We start from the raw sequence: 20,796 nt of genomic DNA, 5'->3' as shown, positions 1-20,796 counted from the left end.
TATATATTTGGATAGCAGTCAAATGAAATTGGGTCACTATAGAGGCTAGACTCAATAGAATTTAGGAGTGAGTCTTGGAAGTTTTGAAATCTAGCATCTCGAAGGAAAGCTAGAATGGAGGTGTTTAAATCTTCTTTTGTAAGGGGTTTTATCCCAATTTGAACAAGGCCAATGTGAATGTATTTATTGTTTCTGGCTAGATGTTTTTTTAAGGATTTTTTAGAGAAGATTTGGATGGTCTTAAAAGGTTTTGTAAGATGAATATATCTTTCTTTAGTTTTGATAGTAAAATCTATTTTGAAAATATCATATTTGGATTTTTGATAAATCTATATTTAAAAAAGTTTTGGAATCTTCTAATCATCAATGTTTTTTATAAGATCTTCAATTGTTATCTCTTCACTTTGTACAATCTTTCTACTTTCAGAAGTTTCAGAGGTAAAAAAGGCTGAAATAGAATTAGTCCTATGAAAAAAAGAATCCATAGTTTGAAAAGATAAACTAGAATCCACACACACACATAAGAAGGTTTAAACATAAGGCTCTAATTTAGATATTAAACAAAGAAATACTTTAAGGTTATTACAACATACACTTGTAGAATTCTACACAACATAATCCTGTGAATAGTTTCCAATTAGCCAATGTTAACATATTGGGCACTTTTAATTAATCATGACTTACCCAAGTAATTTTTTTTTAAGAAAAGAAATAAAAGTCAGAAAAATAATGGTCATTCTTAATTAATTATGTCAATTCAATTACTTAAATTATAAGTTAAACTAATTTATTAGGTTATGCTATGCTAAGGCTTGAACTAAAAAATTTTCAATGTAAAAACAATATCCAGACTGCAAGGATTCTTTCCAAATAAGAAGTTTACAAGTCAAAAGGTAACAAATAATAAAATTCGTATTGCATTTGCTAACCTATGTCGTAAAACCTTTTTAAGCTTTGATTGACCTAAAATTTTAACTCAATATAGAACAATAAGTCTGGACACTTTTGGTAAAATTTCAACCCGATCCAACAATCAAGTTGAGAACTATGCTTGATAGCGAAAAACTGAACAAAATGCATAATTATGCTAGAATCTTAATTTCCTTATTCATCCTGTTCTTAGATCATATAAGAGCTCTTTGGCATTATTTTTTAATCTGGCCAATAATTCAATTGTGAAACCTCTTGATCTGATTATTTTCCTACCTCAAGTTTCAAATTAAACTATGTGGGAGTTATCCCAAGATGAAATAGTCATCTTGATAGGCTTGAAGGCTACCTAGATTATCAGTAATAGTTTTGAATTTTAAAAAATCAAGATAAAATATTTTCTTAATATTAAAACAATAATATATTAGATCGATCAGGGCTTTGTGGTTTAACTTGCTAAACCTGAGACCCGAGTCATAAACTTCATTGGGTTTAATAACTCTTTTTTAAAATAGAAAAACTATCTTTACTTAATTATATTATAATAAAAATAAATGTTCACAAAATCAAGTACTAACCAGATACCAGAATGTTTATTTGAAACTAAGATAATCATATAAAAATCAAATCAAAACAAATCATGAAGGTCAATTCAAAATCAACTAATTATTAAAAGATAAAATTAAATAATATATATAAAAATAATGAGTGATTTGCTTGCATTGTTTATATAAATGGTGCAAGAAGGTGATTCCTTATTAAATATTTTAGTGTCTGAGTTTATTCCCTCTAATTTTTTTTAGTGTTATTGGTAATAATAATTAAATAGTTTTTATACTTTATTTGTTAAAATGCTATACAAAAAGCAATCATCTTTATCTACCACAAAGTATTTATAGCACAAATTTTCTTGATCATATCAATTGCTTAGATCTACTTAAAATTGTATTAAACTAGTATTTTAGATGAGGATTGGCAATGGTTGTGTAAACCCCCGTTGAAAATTAGGTAGGAAAAAAAATCTAAATACTTATAAAATAGATTTATTAAAAATATCAAATAAATATTAGAACAGATCATGTACGAAAAGAAATAAACAAATATAGAAAAGTGAATAAAATATTACTAGGAGTGAGTTATTTGGAAATAAAATTATCATTATGTAACTAAATAAAATTCAAATTTACCGAGTAAAAAGTTTATAGAAAAATATTGGGATCTAGAAATTTTATCTTAGAAACAAGAATTTATTATTTAGGATATGAAGAGAATTTGGTATTGAAAGTTACTACATCATTGGTTTGATTGTAAGAAAGGTAACACAATTATACTACTCTTCTACAAGAACTTGGGTTTTTCTTTATGTTGTTTAACAATGAAGAAGGTTAATGTCTTTGTTTAATTCACATGTTAACAATTCTATATCTTAGATTAATTGGTTGGCATACCTATGTAAACCTAGGTGTTGTTAGTTTGAGAGAAGGAAAACACAATAAAAAAAAAAAAAGCATGGATGATATGTCGTTTATATTTTACTTTTTTTAATAAAAAAGCAAGCTCAATAAAAAATATAAAGCGAGCTCAGATGTGTGAGCATTGTTTTATAAATTGTTATTCAAATTTTAATAATTGTTTTCAATTATTATGTATATGACATAAAAATTTATTCATGAAAGTTCAATTCAAATCACTTTTTTAATCTTAGAATTTTTAGATATATTTTTAATTTGTTGTGATAATTATAGAATATTCTTTTAATAGCAATAATGATTCTAGTTAAGAAAAAAAATATTGCATCCATCGAGATAAACAAAAAATATGTTAATAAGAAAATTTATCTTGATGGAGAAAAATTCAAAACGACTAAATTTTCAAGTTTAATAACAATGCCTAGAAGTTTCCTTAGACTTGGATATTTTGTTTTATGTTTAAAGTGTTTTTGATCTCCGTGACATAGCATTAACATACAAACTTGTATATTTTTAAGATAGCATTTGGTCACTATCCAGGACAATAAAGACAGAGGCAATAAAGACAGAAAAGACAAGATATAAAAGAAGATGGAGATAGAATTGTGTTCAATAATAATGTACAAGACAAAGTGATTATCTTTATATCATGTTTAGTTATTGTGAATAAGAAAGAATAAAATATATAAAAAATTATTTTACCTTTAATATTTATTGTTATCAAACTTATATATTTTAAAAAATAATTAGTTTTATTTTTTTACTTTAGTTTACATTAAGTGTTGAAATTATTAATATTATAATAACCCTAATTATAAACCAAAACTGATTTGACAAGTTAGTCTAAGACATAGATTGGTCCGAGTTTTAGAAAAAAAATAGAATAATGATTAACTAGACCTGACTTGGTAAAAAATATGAGTGAAGTTAAGATAAAACACGAGTAAAAAATCCATTGATTTTTTTGAAAAGAAAATTGGTCAAAACAAGGTTTTTTTGACTATTTTTTTTTAAATTGGGTTAATCGGGTTGACCTTTCCAACCTGTGACCTAAATCTTTTCTTGGGTCAACTTCTAAATTGAGTTTTAAAAATATAATATTAGTTATTTTAATCTATACATTGACTCAGGTCAACCTGTGTTGACCCTCTTGACTCGTGACATAGGCCTTGCTTCTATCAACTCTCGAGTTGGGTTTTAAAATTATTATAATAACTATTTTAATCTTTACATTAATTTGGGTCGACTCTCTTGATTCGTGACTCGCGTTTTGCCCCAAGTTGATTATTAAATCAAATTTAAAAACTATAATTATAATCATCTTTATTTTATGTTGACCCGGGTCAATCCGGGTTGACCTATATAACACGTGACTCAAGTCTTATCCCGAGTCGATCCCTGATTTGGATTTTAAAACTATAATAATAATTATTTTTATCATTACATTAACCTAGGTCAATAATTAACCTAATTCATGGCCCGAAAATTGCATAGGTCAACCCCCAAATCGAGTTTCAAAATATGATAATAATTATTTTTATTTTTTTACTAATACAAGTCATTTGACTCGTGACTCGGGCCTTAACCGGTGACCTAGAATTTGCCCCGGATCAACCTCAAAGTTGGATTGTAAAACTATAAAAATAATTATTTTTACATTTATATGTCTTAGTTAGACAAATTGAAATTGAGAGTTTTTTATAGGGATATTTTAGAAATAAAAAGTAATAAATATTATCTAGAGACATGTCCCCTCTATACCACATGTTTTGGAAATATAAAAATTCACTCCAAAATTATTCTAAAGATAAATTTATTTTTATGTATTTATCTTTGTCTCTTTAACTAAATATATTTATATTTTTATTGTCTTTGTCCTTTTTATCACAAGAAAATGACCAAACATTACCTAAAAGATTTACAACTGCTAATCACAAACTTGGCTTTATTTCATCTTTGATTTCTTCTTAATAATATCTCACCTATATATGGAAGCACTTAATCAAAATCTAAGTTAATTTAAAGATTGACTTTAAAAAAATATATTTATAGAGTCATGTTTGAATATTGATGTTTTTTATTGGCTTAGAAAACTTACCTACACACCAAAACCAACATGTGTGAAACATTTAGATTTAATAGTATATGTATAATTTATTATCATAATTAATATACTAGTCAACTCACTAACTTAATATAACTTAATATGACTTATAACTTGTTGATCTAGAATTTTAGCTGAATCAAGCTTTAAACAGCATATAATAACTACTTTATAAAATTACTATGAACTTCCCTTTTATATCTTCTTGTTTACTCATTTGATTTTATGAAGTTAAGATGTTGATTAAACTCTAAGGTAGCATGTATTTATTATCTTTGAATAAAAAAAATAAAGATAGTAAAAACAAAAATATGTTTTGTTGAAAAGATATACATATAAAAATAATTTTTTTAAAAGGATAATTTTAGAGTGAATTTATGCACTTTCAAAACAAAAGGTACAAATAAGACATATCTTTATAAATAATATTTTTTATTTTTATTCCTAAAATATTATTGTAAAAAACTTTCAGTTTTAAAATTTTTTAATAAGATTATCATCGTTGTAAAATCTAACTCGAGGGTCGACCTGGGACAAAACTCGGGTCATTGTTTGGATTGATCATTGACTTGAGTCAATAAAAAAATAAAAAGTGATTATTATTGTAATTTTAAAACCTAACTTGGAGATCGACTCAGGACAAGACTCGAGTTATAGATTAGGAGGGTCAACTCTGGTTGAATCGAGTTAATATAAGAATAGAAATAGTTATTGCAATAGTTTTAAAACTTGACTTAGAGATCGATCTGATGTAAGCTCAAGTCTTGGGCTAGGAGGGTTAATATATTGATAAAAATAATTATTATCATGAGTCGACTCGAGATAAAGCCTAGGTTATGGGTTGGGAGGGTCAACCTAAGTTGACCTGATTTTATTTTTTTAAAAAAATCAACATAATCTTGTTTTGACCCTTTTTTTATAAAAAAAAAAACAATGGGTTTTACCCCATGTTTATCCTGAGTCAACTCGTGTTTTATCTTGAATCAACTCGGTTTTTTAATTCATCTATTTTTTTTAAAACTTAGATTAATCCAGGCTTAGAGACAACGAAGTCCCAAATAGATTCACTAGGTTAGTTTAGGTTTTATAACTAGGATTATTATAATATTATTAATTTCAACACTTACTAAAAAATAAAGTAAAAAAAAATCTAATTATTTGTATAAATATATAAATTTGACAATAATACATATTAAAGATAAAATAATTTTTTTATATATTTTTTTATCATTATCAAATAAGATATATAAATAATTACTACATAACACAATTTTATTTTCATATCCTTTTCTATATTATTTTCATGGTTTTTTTTTATTCAGGACAATAACCAAATATTACCTAGTTATAACTTATAAAAACATATCAGTTGTCATTTTCAAGCCTTTCTCTTATCATTTTAAATAAATTGAAACACAATTGTGAGAAGAAGTATGTTTGGTATTGTGTAGCTTTTATAGTTGTGTTTTGAAAAAAGTTATTTCATAAAAAATACTTTTGATTAGGGATGGTTTGATATTTATATATATTTGGTTAATACTATAGTTAAAATTGAGGTTGAACAAAAATTAGTTTAATGTGTTTAGTTAAGAATACTTTTCAAATTGAGGTTATAAAATAATTAAAAAAGATATATAGTAATATTGATGATTTTTAATTTAAATATTATAGATTTAACTAATGTTATTATATCATGAAATAAATAATACTTTATATAAAATATTTTTATTATTCCATTAAACTATCTACAATTCCATCACGTACAAAATCCATCTAACAAGGACTACAGTTTTCTTGGTTTCTTAAGCGCACAACAACATTAGAAACAAAATTAAGATTGCGATCAAATTTTACAAATGTTACATCATCGAGAGATCTTCTTCTAATTTATGTAGTGTCATTGAATAATGTTAAACACTAGTTTTTTGAATAAAATATAATTAAAAATAAAAAAATTAAATTTTTTTATTGGGTCGAACCTAATTCAATGCATTTAGCTTTGGACTAGACCCGGTCCAGCCGGAACAATTATGATAAATCCCATAAATAATAAATAATATTTTATTAATTATCAAATAATTATTTTTTTTATAATTTATTTTAAAAATAAAAGCAACACAAAAACAAATAGGTTCGAAAATGTAAAAGACATGTGATTAAAGTGACACGCAACATTTTGATATTATCTGTATTTTGATGTATTTCCATTAATTTATAATATACAAGTATATTTGCACGTTTCTTTTATTTGGATAGAACATTTTTTGAATAGAATTTGTTTTTATTGGAATTCCAGATTTATGATAATTTTTTTAATAATAAAAATAGCATTGAATAAGCTTGCATGTCAATTAAAACTAAAAATATGTTAGATACGATGGATTGAACATGATAATATAACTACCAAATAATATTACATTGAATTGAACTAGATAATATATGTTCTTATTCTATGTTTGATGCACACGAGACAAGATTAAATAATTTTGTTTTTATTATTGATATTTTTTCAATTATTTGTTTTAGTTTTTTCATTTTCATTTTTATAATATTTTAGTCTTTACTAGAATTTCTTTGCCATCCAAAACAATCTAGTTCTTAAATTAAAAAGTTTTTACAATTAAACTCTTACATGCACATATTTATTTTAATAAAATTGGTTAAATTTTAGTTTATTAAATTAAAAAATAAATAAATGATAAATAGATGATGTAAAAATTAAAAAAATATTTTTTGTACAAATTTTTTATCTTGAAAAAAACTTTGGACAAAACAATGATCAATTCTTGTCATGTGAAAGTGTATATCAAATAATTTGAAGGTGTATAAGAATGTGATTGTAATTATTTTTTAAAGTATTTTTAATTTAAAAATATATTAAAATAATTTTTTTATTTTTAAAAATTATTTTTAATATCAGTCTATCAAAATAATATAAAAACTTAAAAATATTAATTTTAAATAAAATAAAATAATTAAAAATTGAGTGCGGAACACTTCATTTATAAATTGCCATGTGCAACAAATATATCACAACTTGTTTTTATTGTATTTTATTATGATCTGTTTTGTGCTTTATATTATTTAATATATTAAAATAAATTTAATAAATTATATTGAAACAAGATCTAAAATTAGGAAGAGAAATAAATGTACCTTTCCCCGTCCCTCCAACAAAATGCTGAGCTATATATTAATTTTCAAGGCAGTGACAACTAGTTGTTCTAACTAATCCCTATAGTTTTAAATATGTTTACAATTCCGTCCCTTCATTAATTTTTCGTTAGTAAAATGTTGAGCTGTCAGCAATATTTCCTTAGTTTGTGCCGCTAACTTAACGGTAAAATGTGATTCAAGGATCAATTAGTTATTTAGATGAATTCGAGGGATTAATCTGTTTGTTTAACAAAAATACAGACACTAGTTTAATAGAATTCACCTCAAATTTTAATCATCATTTGCGTGCGTGCGTGCGACCGAGCAAGCGAGTGATTGCTCGTTAATTTTTTTAGAAGGAATCTGGAAAAGAATAAAGTCATCTATTTCACTTTGAGCCAGCATTCCTCACCTCGCTCCACCTCCCTCCCTCCGTCCTCCGACTCTCGGAAACCGCCGCCGCCAAGAAGGCTTCAGATTTCTGCCAGGTGCTTCTTTTTCTATCATATTTTTGTTTTTAAAATTTATGGGTGTTTTCATTTATTTTATTGTAATTATTATTCAGAGACAGATTCTATTTTAATGAGTAAATTAAAAAGATAATAATCGATCCGAAGAAATCTCTGCTAGTGAACGCAATTCGATTTTAATAAGTAAATTAAAAAATATATACAATCGGATCCGATTAAATCGTTGCTCGTGAACGCAATTCCAAGAAACGCACAATCAGCCGATTCTAATATTTTCTTTTTCAAAATTTCCCCTTAATTTACATGATATTGTCCGATTTTTCTCACAGTTATTGTTGTAATAATCAAGCCCTGAATTCTTGAACCCAAATTTATTTTATTTTATTTTATTTTTTAGTGGAGAATAGAAATCAATTCAAATCTTTTAGGCTCGATCGATAACTTTTTAATTAGTTTATGCAGCAGCTGGAGTGGAAGGGATATCACTGCCGGAATGGCCGAAAAATGAGCTGTTTGGTTGATTCTTCTTTTTAGGAATTTGCTGAATTCTTCAAAATTATTGTATTCTTAACAACAATACGATATCCTTGGGTTTTATGCTCGCTAACACGGAAAAAAGAAAGAAAGAAAAGTATTTTAAATTTTATAATTTGGTCATGTTAACGTGAAAAAAATAAAAATAATAGGTCTAGACGCCTTGATAACCCTACATGATATATCTTTCTTTTTAGGACTGCTCAGCTGGTCTTGAGTATGAGGTGAAAGCTTGAGTAGGACAGTTAGTCCTAACCAAGGACTGTATTGTGATTGATTGAATTCAAAGTTAAGAGCATGTGAAAGTGTAAAATAAATGACTTCGTTCACTTCAACCCAAAGGCGCACCTGTGTGTCTAGTTAGGAAGAACATTTTATAACTTACCTCAAGGTCGAGCATGGTCAGGGTTATTGTGTTGTCTATTCCGAGAAAGATGTGCCTGCAAATTTAATCTTATTTCAACAAGAGTTGTTAAGTTGATTCTTATCAGTCTGCTCTTTAGAGTTGATGATAACATGAAATATTCATGGTTAATGCTTGTTGTTTTCTTCTTCATTTTCCTAGCTTAAAACATCCTAGATAATCTGTTCATGTTCTATTGTTTGTGGCCTCTTGGGGTATTTAGACTGCTGATATTCATCGGGGATTGAAAAGCCTTGTTTTCTGACTTTGTTTTGTTTTCTTCTTCTTTGTTTATTCTTTTGGGGATGTGGTATTCTCCTATCTCTATTTACACTATTGGCTCCACACAACATTTATTCTTTCAGAAAATTTAATAATGGGGGCTGGGGGGGGGGGGGCGGTTTGACGGTATGTATTTGCTTGTGAGTAAAAATTGGCAAGCACTTGAAAAAGGTCCTATGCTGAATCTAAATTGGTAAGATGTGATATACTGATATCTAGAAAGATAACTTAATCTATCTATTGAAGTAAAGCATTTAAATGCGTATACAATGTTTTTGGAACATTAAATATCTATTTGATCAGAATCTGTGAACCTAAAACCACAATGAGTTTGTCATTGTAAACATTGCATCAATGATGTATCACAAGTGTTTCTAGAAACCATCAAGTTAAAATTGAAGCACCATGAGTTTCTCTATGGCTTGGTTTACCAACACTCACCATCTGTTGGTGTGGCAATTTATGAACTAGCTGGCTAGTTTTTTGCGTCCCTGGTTTTAGAAGCACCATGAAGATTCAGGCCCAAATCTTGCTTATAATACCTGAATACCCAAGATCCTAGCACCTTGACCTGAATGGTCGTGTATATTTGTTATGGCTGTTCAGATATTATGCATCCATATTTGGTAGAATTCTTTAATAGAGTACATGCTATTGGATGGAAGTTCTTTTTAAATCTATTCAAGTCTGAATAAACTGACATTCCAATTTTCATGACTTTAATGTGCGCTTACTCTTCTGTTGTTCCTGATTTTGTTTTTGGGGTCTATTCTAACGTGTAATATAATTATTATTTTTTTTTTGGGTGATAGAAGTGATTTTTTTGGTTGGCCAAAACCCCATGGATGCCAATAATTGGAGGCCCACTGCCCCAGGCAGAGAACCTGTGATGGACACAGGTGATTGGAGAACTCAATTGCAGCCTGACTCACGTCAAAGAATAGTCAACAAAATGTACGTATCTGTTTCCTAATATGTGCAAGTGCTGCAAAATAGTAAATCTTGTGTTTAAATGAAAGAAAAAGAGAAGGGCAAAAGGTTAATTAAAATCAGCAGGACTGCCATGAGGCAACCTCAAGTATCATACACTTCTGTTTTTGTCTTTTTCATTTTTCACGTGTTTCTCACAAGAAGTGAACTTCAGGGAATAAAAAGTGCTGGGAAGTAATTTTTGTTGGAACTTCTTGTGTAACATCTACTTTCGATGATGACCTCTAGGATGGCTGCATGAAGCTTGTTCCGCTTTAAATTTCAAGGTTAATCTATTGCTATATGCATTGGTGTTTCAATTTCAACCCTGAGTTGCAACTGAACTTAAATGAACAGTGTTGGATTTGAGCCTTCCATTTGCTTTAACTTCTACAGGGTTGAAATGATAGTTATCTTAAAGTACAAAAGCAGCAGACAAAAATCAATTAGCCACAATAGTGCATGGTTTCCTAGTTTCTCAGTATAAAGTGGAATGTTTTGGTGATATCTCTACATCCAAATTCATATAGACAGCTACTGTTGGCACTTGCAGTAGCCAATGAGCACTGTAGCGTATATATTGCAGCATGAGATAAGGTTAACTGATTGCATTTTCATAAAATTAAAAGGATTTCTCTTTTCTTTGTCAATTACAGTGCATGTATAAAGGTTTTCTTATTCAGAGTAAATGCTATTGTAATGTTTTCACAGAGTTCCTTTGGTTGGCAACTAATTCATTTATATATCTTGGAGCATAGCCATAGCCATAAATGGAAGGTTCTTCCAGTTCAAGAAAATTAACCATGAAGCTCGTAACTTGAATTTTAGACAGAAGGGTGGCCAAGTGAACTCCTATACCCTGTACCTCCGGAATAACACGGGGAAAGGAAGTAAAAATAGATGTGTGTGTTTTGATGCCATATATTACTTGACCGACACTTGCTTATATCATTATTTGTTTTTACATTTTTCTAATGATTCCTTTGTATACATTTCTGATATTGGTGTGGTGTATGAGTTCACGGTTCTTTCTCACTGCTGCTAACTTCTCTATACCTGCTTGTCATTAAAAATTAAATGTAATATTTTACATGTGCAGAATGGACACATTAAAGAGGCATCTTCCGTTTTCTGGTCAAGAGGGATTACAAGAACTCAAGAAAATTGCTGTACGTTTTGAGGAAAAGATTTATACTGCCGCCACCAATCAGGTATTCGACTAATGCTAGGTTCAATAATTTCAATATTCTCTAGACATGAATATACACATGCATAAGTTTGTTGATTTATACATGTACACATGTGTGTGTAGTTTGTCCACACTTCCTCACTGGTCATTCTGTAGAAGTTATCATCTTTTCGTTAATTCTCTTGACAAGTGTTTTATTTAGAGTGACCAAGGTCCTTTTCAAGTACAAGGGAAGTGTGCAAAATGCAAATAACGAATCAATACATAAATAATTAAATAAAAAGAGAGGACACAGAAGTATATCCTCACAGAAGATGCAAATACAGAAAGCCTAGCATATTAGAAAAAAGCATATATCCCTTTTCCCCCTTCTCTTGTAACATGGAGTGCGCAGAGATCTAATGTTTTGTTTTTGATATCTGATTTCAGTCTGATTATCTGCGTAAAATATCTCTGAAGATGCTTACAATGGAGACCAAGTCTCAAAATACCATATCCACTGGCAATGGTAACAAAACCCTGGATCCAGGAGGTAATAATGCAGCCAAGCATTGGATTTCTAAACATCCTTACTTTATGTTTTATATTTCACATTGTTATCAAACTCTTTTACATTTTATTGCTGCATATTGCTATATATATACCATGCTTTAATAAAAAAGTTGAGCAATTGATGAATGTTCAAAAAAATTACAGATTACTTTTGTTTTCTCTCCCCCCCCCCCCCCCCCCCAAAAAAAAAAAAAAAACCCCAAAATTGTCAAATGACACTTCTATGCTTTGAGGTAAAACCATCTTAATTATTTCCCTCATAACTTTAGGTGTGAACTGTCATTGTTTCATTTGTTTTTCTTGTTCAATGCCTTCTTTTTATCCTTTGACATGGTTTTCCTTTTTGCCTTTTATCTTGAACAGCATCTCATAGTATGCCGCCTCAAGTTCACAACCAGTCACACCCTAACTCATTGTCCGCTAATCAGTCTCAAGTGCGTCAGCAGTTATCACAGAACATGCAGAATAGTATGTCATCTAATGGAGTTCAAAGTTCTGCTGGTTTACAATCAGCAATGCCTTCTGTCCCCGGTTTAACCCAGACTATCCCAAACACTGTTGGACAAAATGCTAACATGCAGAGTATCTCTGGTGTTTCACAGAACCCAGTGGGGAATTCAATGGGACAAGGGATTCCCTCCAATATGTTTGTCAATTCTCAGAGACAAATGCCAGGCAGGCAACAGGTTATTCCTCCACAGCAGTCCCAAAACCCTCAGCAGTATCTTTATCAGCAGCACCAACAGCTTTTAAAGCAGAAGCTTCAACAGGGAAATCATCCACACTCACTTGTGCAATCTCACATCCAGCAGCAGCAGCAGCAGCAAAACTTGTTGCAGCCAAATCAGTTGCAATCTTCTCAGCAATCTAGTTTGCAAACATCAACTGTTATGCAGCCTTCAATGATGCAAACTGTCTCTGGCCTTCAACAGAACCAACCATCTTCTGTTCAACAGTCAACACAACCAATGCACCAGCAACATCCACAATCAGTCCTTAGGCAGCAGCAGCAGCAACCTCAACAGTCTGCTGGTATTCATCAGCAGCAAACACCAATGATGCAGCAGCCACTATTGCCTCCACAACAGCAGCTAATGGGGCAACAATCAAATACCACTAACATGTCGCAAAATCAGTTGATTGGACAACAAAACATTGTTGGGGACTTGCAGCAGCAGCAGCAGCAGCAGAGATTGCTAGGGCAGCAGAATAACCTTCAAAATCTGCAGCAGCAGCAGTTAATGGCTCAACAAAATAACCTCTCAAGCATGCATCAGCAACAGTTGGGCCCTCAAAGTAATGTCACTGGTTTACAGCAACAGCAGTTGCATGGAGCTCAGCCTGGTAACTCAAGCATGCAATCTAATCAGCACTCTCTACACATGCTGCAACAGCCCAAGGTTACGCTGCAGCAGCAAGCACAACAAAGTGGAAGTGCTTTGTTGCTGAATCAAGGGCAGCAGTCACACTCACAGCTGCCACAGCAGCAATTGATGGCACAGATTCAATCACAGCCTGGACAGCTGCAACAGCAATCAAATCCATTACAACGTGATATGCAGCAAAGGCTTCAAGCATCAGGCTCCTTGCTTCAACAGCCGAGTGTGATTGATCAGCAAAAGCAGTTATATCAACCTCAAAGAGCCCTTCCAGAAACGTCCTCAAGTAAGTTGTTCTCATCCTTGCAGCTTTCTAGCCTTGCTCCTACTTTAATTTGCAGCTTTGTGCTTTCATGTTAGATTATAACATATGTATTTAAATCTCTTGAAAATACAATAATGGTTCAAGTCAGGAATGCTCTTTTTGGTAGCTTTATGAGCTGCGGCTGCCACTTATGGAATCAGAAATGCCACTGCTATTGGAACCATTGCAATTGCACATACATTTGTTTGAATGATTACAAAACGTTATGGAGTTCCTAGCACTCCAAGTCCAAAAAGGAATTGTATTCCTATGTCAGAAAATACTAATGGTCCTATCTAGGATGGGGAAAACCTATTAAAGCTCCTTATTCTTTAGGAACAATAAAATACTAAATAGAAATAAAACCAAGACCTAAAATATTCCATAATTTTCAGCAAGTGTAAAAATTGCAGAAATACCCTTGTGTGTGGAAAACATTCAAAAAATACATGTATTCTAATCTTTTGTTGGCTGCATCAACATTTTTGTAGCATCCCTAGATTCTACAGCAGAGACTGGACATGCAAATGGAGCTGCTTGGCAAGAGGAGATCTCACAAAAGGTAATTTCTGTGGTTTACTGTTCATTATATGAAATTCATGTCATAGTCTTGCAAGATTTTAATGGAAAAGGTTTCCTGGAATTTGGTACAACGGAGTTATATTCAGCTATGGTTGGGATTAGTTAGGAAGCATTGTAAGTTCCATGATTGCAGCAACTAAGAAACGATAAATTACTGATAAGATGATTAAAGGTAAAATATTTAGATTTCTAGGTCGAGAGGGTTATTTTCTTGGTATTGAAATGACAATTTTTTCTATTGCAAATCTCTCTCTTTCAATTTTTTCCCTGTATTTCCATACATTTATTGTGTGATGAATTATTATTTTATTTTTTCCAACAAGTCCAATTGACAATACTTCTGACTGTAAGAGACAGGCTTGAAAACATGCGTGAATTGTTTCTGGATAGTCATTGTTATATTTGGTTAAGTGAACAGTTATTTTCAGGATTACAATCAAATTTGTTCTGAAACATGTGACAATGGAAGAAAGGAAAATAAGTGGACCTAATCCATTGAATCATGACCATGTCCAGTATCGTTGAATTTTATAGAAAACGAGGTTGAGATTCTGAATCGTTTAATGGCTGTAGTTGCAGTTCATAACTGCATATTTGATGAGGTCAATTTTTTTGTGCCTGGGAGGGTACTAAAACGGGAAGAGGAGTGGTTGTTGATAATTAGGATATAAGGGTAATAAATCCAAAGTTATAAAGCTAAGAAGTGTTTACCAAAGTTGTGACATCCATTGACTTGAGTTAGAACAATAGAAAAAAATGGTGAGTAGCTTGCCGTGAGACAAAGTAACTGAACTTGACCAACCCCTGAATCTTGCTGAAGGGGTAACTACACAATCCTTTGCATCTTTGCATGCAATCAATAACAATATTCTTTTTTGAGTTTTTGGCATTGATTCCACTCTGCTATTTTTATCTCAAACAATATATGCTGTCCTCTGCCATTTTATTTATTTATTTATTTTATCAATTCTCTCGAGTTTGCTTATGTTTCTTTCTGACTCTGGCACCTGAAGAAATCAAGCATATGATTGATAATGTTTTGCTGGTTATATGTACTTCTTAGATCAAAGTTATGAAGGAAACGTATTTGCCTGACATAAATGAAATGTACCAGAGAATTGCTACCAAGTTACAGCAGGTAAATTGTCTTTGTAATTTTTTCCGATTTATTTGCCTGCACATGATCAGCATTGCTTGTCACTGTATCATCTGCACTAATTACCTCCCCCACCCCCAACCACCCCACAACGATGCATTGACACAGAAGAATTGGAATAGAAACATTTTTTTCACTAATGTTTTACTAGTTTTGCTGCAAAGGGTCAATGCAATTTTTAATTCTCATGTATGTTAACTTTGCTTTCCAGCATGACCCTCTTCCGCAACAACCAAAGTCAGAACAGCTTGAAAAGCTGAAGGTATTCAAGGTCATGTTGGAGCGCGTGATAGCATTCTTACAGGTCTCTAAAAACAACATCACACTTAATTTCAAGGAGAAATTGGGTTTCTATGAGAAGCAGATTTTAGGTTTTCTAAACCCAAGCAGATACAGGAAGCCTGTTCCTAATCTACAGCAAGGACAACTTCCCCAACCTCATATTCAACCTATGCAGCAACCCCAATCTCAAGTTCCTCAATTGCAGTCCCATGAAAATCAACTGAATCCCCAGTTGCAATCAATGAATATGCAAGCTTCTGTACCAAAGATGCAGCAGAACAATATGTCAAGCTTGCTGCATAATTCTCTTTCATCTTTATCTGGGGATTCAACGTCACAATCAAACATGATGAATCCAATACAACCAGGCTCCAATTTAGATTCTGGACAGGGAAATGCACTGAGCTCATTGCAGCAGACACCTGTAGGATCTGTACAACAGAATCTCGTGAGCATTTCCCAACCAACCAATGTTAACACAATGTCAACACAAAGTGGGGTGAGCATGCTGCAGCCAAATATCCCCCTTCAGTCGAATTCCAATATGATTCAACACCAGCATCTAAAGCAGCAGCAGCATGATCAACAGATGCTACAAACACAGCAGCTTAAACGATTTCAGCAACGCCAGAATTTAATACAGAATCAACAGATGCTGCAGCAGCAGCAGCAGCAATTACACCAGCAAGCCAAGCAGCAGTTGCCTGCACAGATGCAGACACACCAAATTCCACAGCCGCAACAGATGAATGATATAAATGAGATGCGACAGGGGATTGGAATTAAGCCAGCAGTCTTCCAACAGCATCTCCCAACAGGTCAACGCACAGCTTTCCCACGTCAGCACATGAAACCAGCACCTTCATTTCCTATTTCTTCACCTCAACTACCTCAGCATGCTTCCCCTCAATTACAACATTCATCTCCTCAGATTGACCAGCAAAATCTACCATCTTCTGTAACCAAAACTGGAACACCTCTGCAATCTGCGAACTCGCCTTTTGTTGTCCCATCTCCTTCAACTCCTTTAGCTCCATCTCCTATGCCAGGAGATTCTGACAAACCAGTTTCTGGTATTTCCTCACTCGTAAACACTGGAAATATTGTACACCAACCATCTGTTGCACAAGCAGCGGCTCCATCCCTTGCAATTGGCACTCCTGGGATATCTGCATCACCTTTGCTTGCAGAGTTTACCAGTCCTGATGGTGCTCATGGTGGTGCTTTGACAACTGTTTCTGGCAAGTCAAATGTTACGGAGCAACCACTTGAGCGCTTGATTAAAGCGGTTAGTGATGCTCTCCTTTTGGTTTTACTCCACCCCACCCTTATTTGGGAGGTTTCTGGAAAAGAAAGAAACTTCTTGGTGAATGTGATGGTGATGCTGCAATTTTTTTTCCCAGGTGAAATCTCTGTCTCCCAAAGCACTTAGTGCATCTGTCGGTGACATTGGCTCCGTTGTCAGTATGATTGACAGAATTACTGGTTCTGCAGCTGGTAATGGATCTAAAGCTGCAGCTGGTGAGGATTTGGTAGCAATGACAAAATGTCGCCTTCAGGCAAGAAATTACATCACCCAAGATGGGATGACCGGATCAAGGAAAATGAGGCGCCATACAAGTGCCATGCCCTTGAATGTTGTATCATCAGCTGGCAGTGTAAGTGACAGTTTTAAGCAGTTTACTGGTCCAGAAACTTCTGATTTGGAGTCAACTGCAACATCAAGTGTCAAGAGGCCTAGAATTGAGGTATTAACCATCTCTCTGTGTTTTAGTCCGAAACTAATAACAATGTGTGTTATGTGTGCTCTTACCTCTATTCTATTTGAACTTCTGCTATTTGTTTTCTTATTGTTTCTAATTAATGCTGTTTGAAATTTGGATGTTTCTGCTCTTATTTCAGGCTACAACATTATCTTATTATGTTGAAATATATTGCTATGCAGTTCCATAGAATGCCATTATTTCTAAAGTTTTCCTTTTGCAATTTCCTCTCCCACGATTATATTTGCATGTTAAAAAAGAATAACATAAAAGGGGAAAAAAAAATTTGCAGTGCACAATAATTAGATGATGTATTTTTGCTAAAAATCTCTGTTGTGAGTGAATAGAGGAAGGCATTTTATCATGTAATAGGATATCCAGGAAATTACGCTTTAAAAGGATTTAGAATGCATTCTAAGTGCTGTGTGATTTACACCTGACTCTTGATAGGAAGGCTTATTTCAGCTTATTCTCGCTGGATGAATAATGTAGCTTTTTTTGCAGGCCAATCATGCCCTTTTGGAAGAGATAAGGGAAATAAATCAGCGACTTATAGACACGGTAGTTGATATTAGTGATGAAGATGTTGATTCAACTGCAGTAGCTGCTACTGCTGAAGGGGGTGAAGGAACCATTGTCAAATGCTCATTTAGCGCTGTGGCTCTTAGTCAAAATTTGAAATCACAGTATGCTTCAGCGCAAATGGTGTGCTTTCAAACCTGCTATCATGATTTTAATAAACTACTACCCATTTCTCTGTATTTATTTCGCTTTATTCACGTGCAGTCACCAATTCAGCCCCTCAGATTGCTTGTGCCTACAAATTATCCAAGTTGCTCACCTATACTGTTAGACAGGTTTCCAGTTGAAGTGAGGTAAAAAATGTGGCTATGCAGTTTATACATTTTGCGTGCTCTTGAAAGTCTACATAGAATTTGATGTTTCCATATGGGAATATTTTTTTTCCTGGGTTTCCTGGAGTTTGATCATTTGAGATCATTTTCATTGTCATGCTAGTAGGGTGACAATCCTTCTTTTGGATCAAGCCTATAGCTGGAATGATAAGCAAACCTGTAAACTGTTTTGATCTGCTCACTAGAAATGAACCCTTAATGATATCTGGTTTGCTTTGCTCAAAGTTTAGATGCAATGTTTCTTTTATTGATCTCTCTAAAGATTATGCTGATCCATAATCGGAGATAATCAACTTGATAGTTTGTCAAGAGTTTTTCCTTCACTTAGCAGCTTTTACGTTCTGATATCTAAATCTTACTCTTCTTTCCGCAATAATCCGGTTCTTATGCAACTCTTTCTAACAGTAAAGAGTACGAGGATCTGTCAATAAAAGCTAAATCCAGGTTCAGCATCTCTCTCCGAAGCCTTTCACAACCCATGTCACTTGGAGAGATAGCAAGGACTTGGGATGTCTGCGCCCGTGTGGTTATTTCAGAGCATGCCCAGCAGAGTGGCGGTGGCACCTTCAGCTCAAAATATGGTTCTTGGGAAAACTGCCTGAGTGCAGCTTGATCATCTTTAAAGCCGAGGAAGCTCTGAGCACGATTGTCTACTCAGGGCAGAGATGGAAGATGTCATGGGCTGCTTCTCCTGTGATGACCAAACGGGCTTTTTCGGATTCACTGGCAGGGATTTCTCAGAAGCACAAATCGTCTGAAGTTCACTTTCTGAAGAATTCAGGGTTCTCGTATCATAGAATAATCATATTTGTTGTTTGGTGAAACACAAAAATGTAATCTTCTGTTTGTATTATCGGAGGCGTTCTTGGCTACCGGCATCTGTGAAATAAAGCGAATTCCTCGTCTTCTGTTAAATATGACAAATACACGAAAGTTATAATATGGATACGATAATAAACAATCTACATGTGTTTTTGTTTTCAAGAACATCAAGGATTCCCTCGACAAGGCCCCTTCAAATCCTACACATGGTGCTGTGTGCAATTAATTCTTATACTCGTGTTCCTCCAACGAGGCTATTTCTAGTTTTTGCGTTTTAAAGTTTTGAAAAAATTTATGTATTTTTTCTTTACATTAATTTTTTTTTGTTATTTTAAATTTGATATCAAAAATAATTTTTTAAAAATAAAAAATATTGTTTTAATATATTTCCAAACTAAAAGTATTCTGAATAATTTTTAAAATCATCTAGTAATTTTATTTTGTGAGTGTGTTTTTATAACTTTCTTTAATATCATCTAGTAACTCTTCTTAAGGAGTGTGTTCAGAAATGCGATGTGTGTTTCTTTTAATTTTAAATTTTGGTTTTCGTTTAAAATAAAAAAAAAAGTTTAAAATTATTTTTTAAACCATCACTACTTATCACCGCTGCAATTTCAAAAACATATCCTACTAGTGGACCTCTATTGTAAAATCGTGCCTGGATCACATTCTCTAGATGGGTGGAACCATTGACTCGATGATCATTTCTTCATCTGCTTGTAATTTGTGTCAGGTTCAATTTGTAAAATGATGTCGTTTTTACAATTTGAATGAAAGCCTTGGAAGTCTTTTGGAAGCTTAGAGATAAAATTGATAAAAACTATATTGATGGTGAGACTGAGACACCACCTGAAGATCTTTTTGAGATTTGTGAAAAAAATATATATTAAATTCAGAATCAGCGCTTTTGTAATATAAAATGTAAGCCAAATCGAAATTGAATTTGATTGATTACGTGTTACAATTGATGTAATGTCACTTTTTTTTCCCCTTATTTGTTTTGTTTATGATAAATGAAATATGTTATTAAATATTTTGTATATTTTTTTAAAAATTATTTGAAGATTAAATATTTAATTTTTATTATATTTTTAATATTTATAGTCTTATATAATATTATTTTATTTTATTCAATTAATTTTGTGTATCACTATCACAAATTAATTTTAATAAATAAATTCATTAAATATAATTAATGCTTTTATTTTGCTTTTTTTCATGATTATATATATATATATATATATTGTTTTTTATTATTTTTTTAATATAATTCAAATAAAATTTAATTTATTTAAATGATAAATTATAAAAAAATTAAAAAAATGCATGAAAAATATTTTTGAGGAAAAATATCACGACACGTGCCATCTGTCTAGTTGAACAACCATAATTAAAGTCGGTGATGCGTGTAAGATGGCGTTTTCAAGAGAGGGACTTTGACAAGTGGGCGAAGCTGCCATGGGTCTCTCTCCACAGCCTCCTGCAACTGCTGTAACAGCAGCAGCCACAATCACTCTCCACATCACACATACACAC

The 20,796-nt window shown here is 32.1% G+C and overlaps 1 protein-coding gene across 15 annotated transcripts in view; it reads left to right on the top strand.

Moving 5' to 3' along the window:
- LOC105139948 (mediator of RNA polymerase II transcription subunit 15a-like) overlaps positions 1-19,362 on the top strand; it is a 102,259-nt gene extending 82,897 nt beyond the window's left edge. The window contains exons 1-12 of one of the 15 annotated variants that reach the window (XM_011046591.1): positions 7,967-8,147; positions 10,224-10,302; positions 11,417-11,528; positions 11,936-12,038; positions 12,422-13,723; positions 14,233-14,303; positions 15,387-15,461; positions 15,691-17,049; positions 17,165-17,509; positions 18,029-18,229; positions 18,311-18,399; positions 18,844-19,362. In XM_011046591.1, coding sequence (XP_011044893.1) covers positions 10,238-10,302; positions 11,417-11,528; positions 11,936-12,038; positions 12,422-13,723; positions 14,233-14,303; positions 15,387-15,461; positions 15,691-17,049; positions 17,165-17,509; positions 18,029-18,229; positions 18,311-18,399; positions 18,844-19,051 — 3,930 coding nt within the window. In that variant the 5' untranslated portion in view covers positions 7,967-8,147; positions 10,224-10,237 and the 3' untranslated portion in view covers positions 19,052-19,362. The other 14 variants (XM_011046587.1, XM_011046586.1, XM_011046589.1 and 11 more) reach the window with 14 other exon arrangements.
- Positions 19,363-20,796: the final 1,434 nt, after the last annotated feature.

The sequence above is a fragment of the Populus euphratica genome, unplaced genomic scaffold, assembly GCF_000495115.2.
Source record: "Populus euphratica unplaced genomic scaffold, PopEup_1.0 scaffold203.1, whole genome shotgun sequence".
NCBI classification, from domain to species: Eukaryota; Viridiplantae; Streptophyta; class Magnoliopsida; order Malpighiales; family Salicaceae; genus Populus; species Populus euphratica.
Note: the sequence above shows the minus strand (reverse complement) of the source record. Positions and strands in the feature narration are given on the sequence as shown.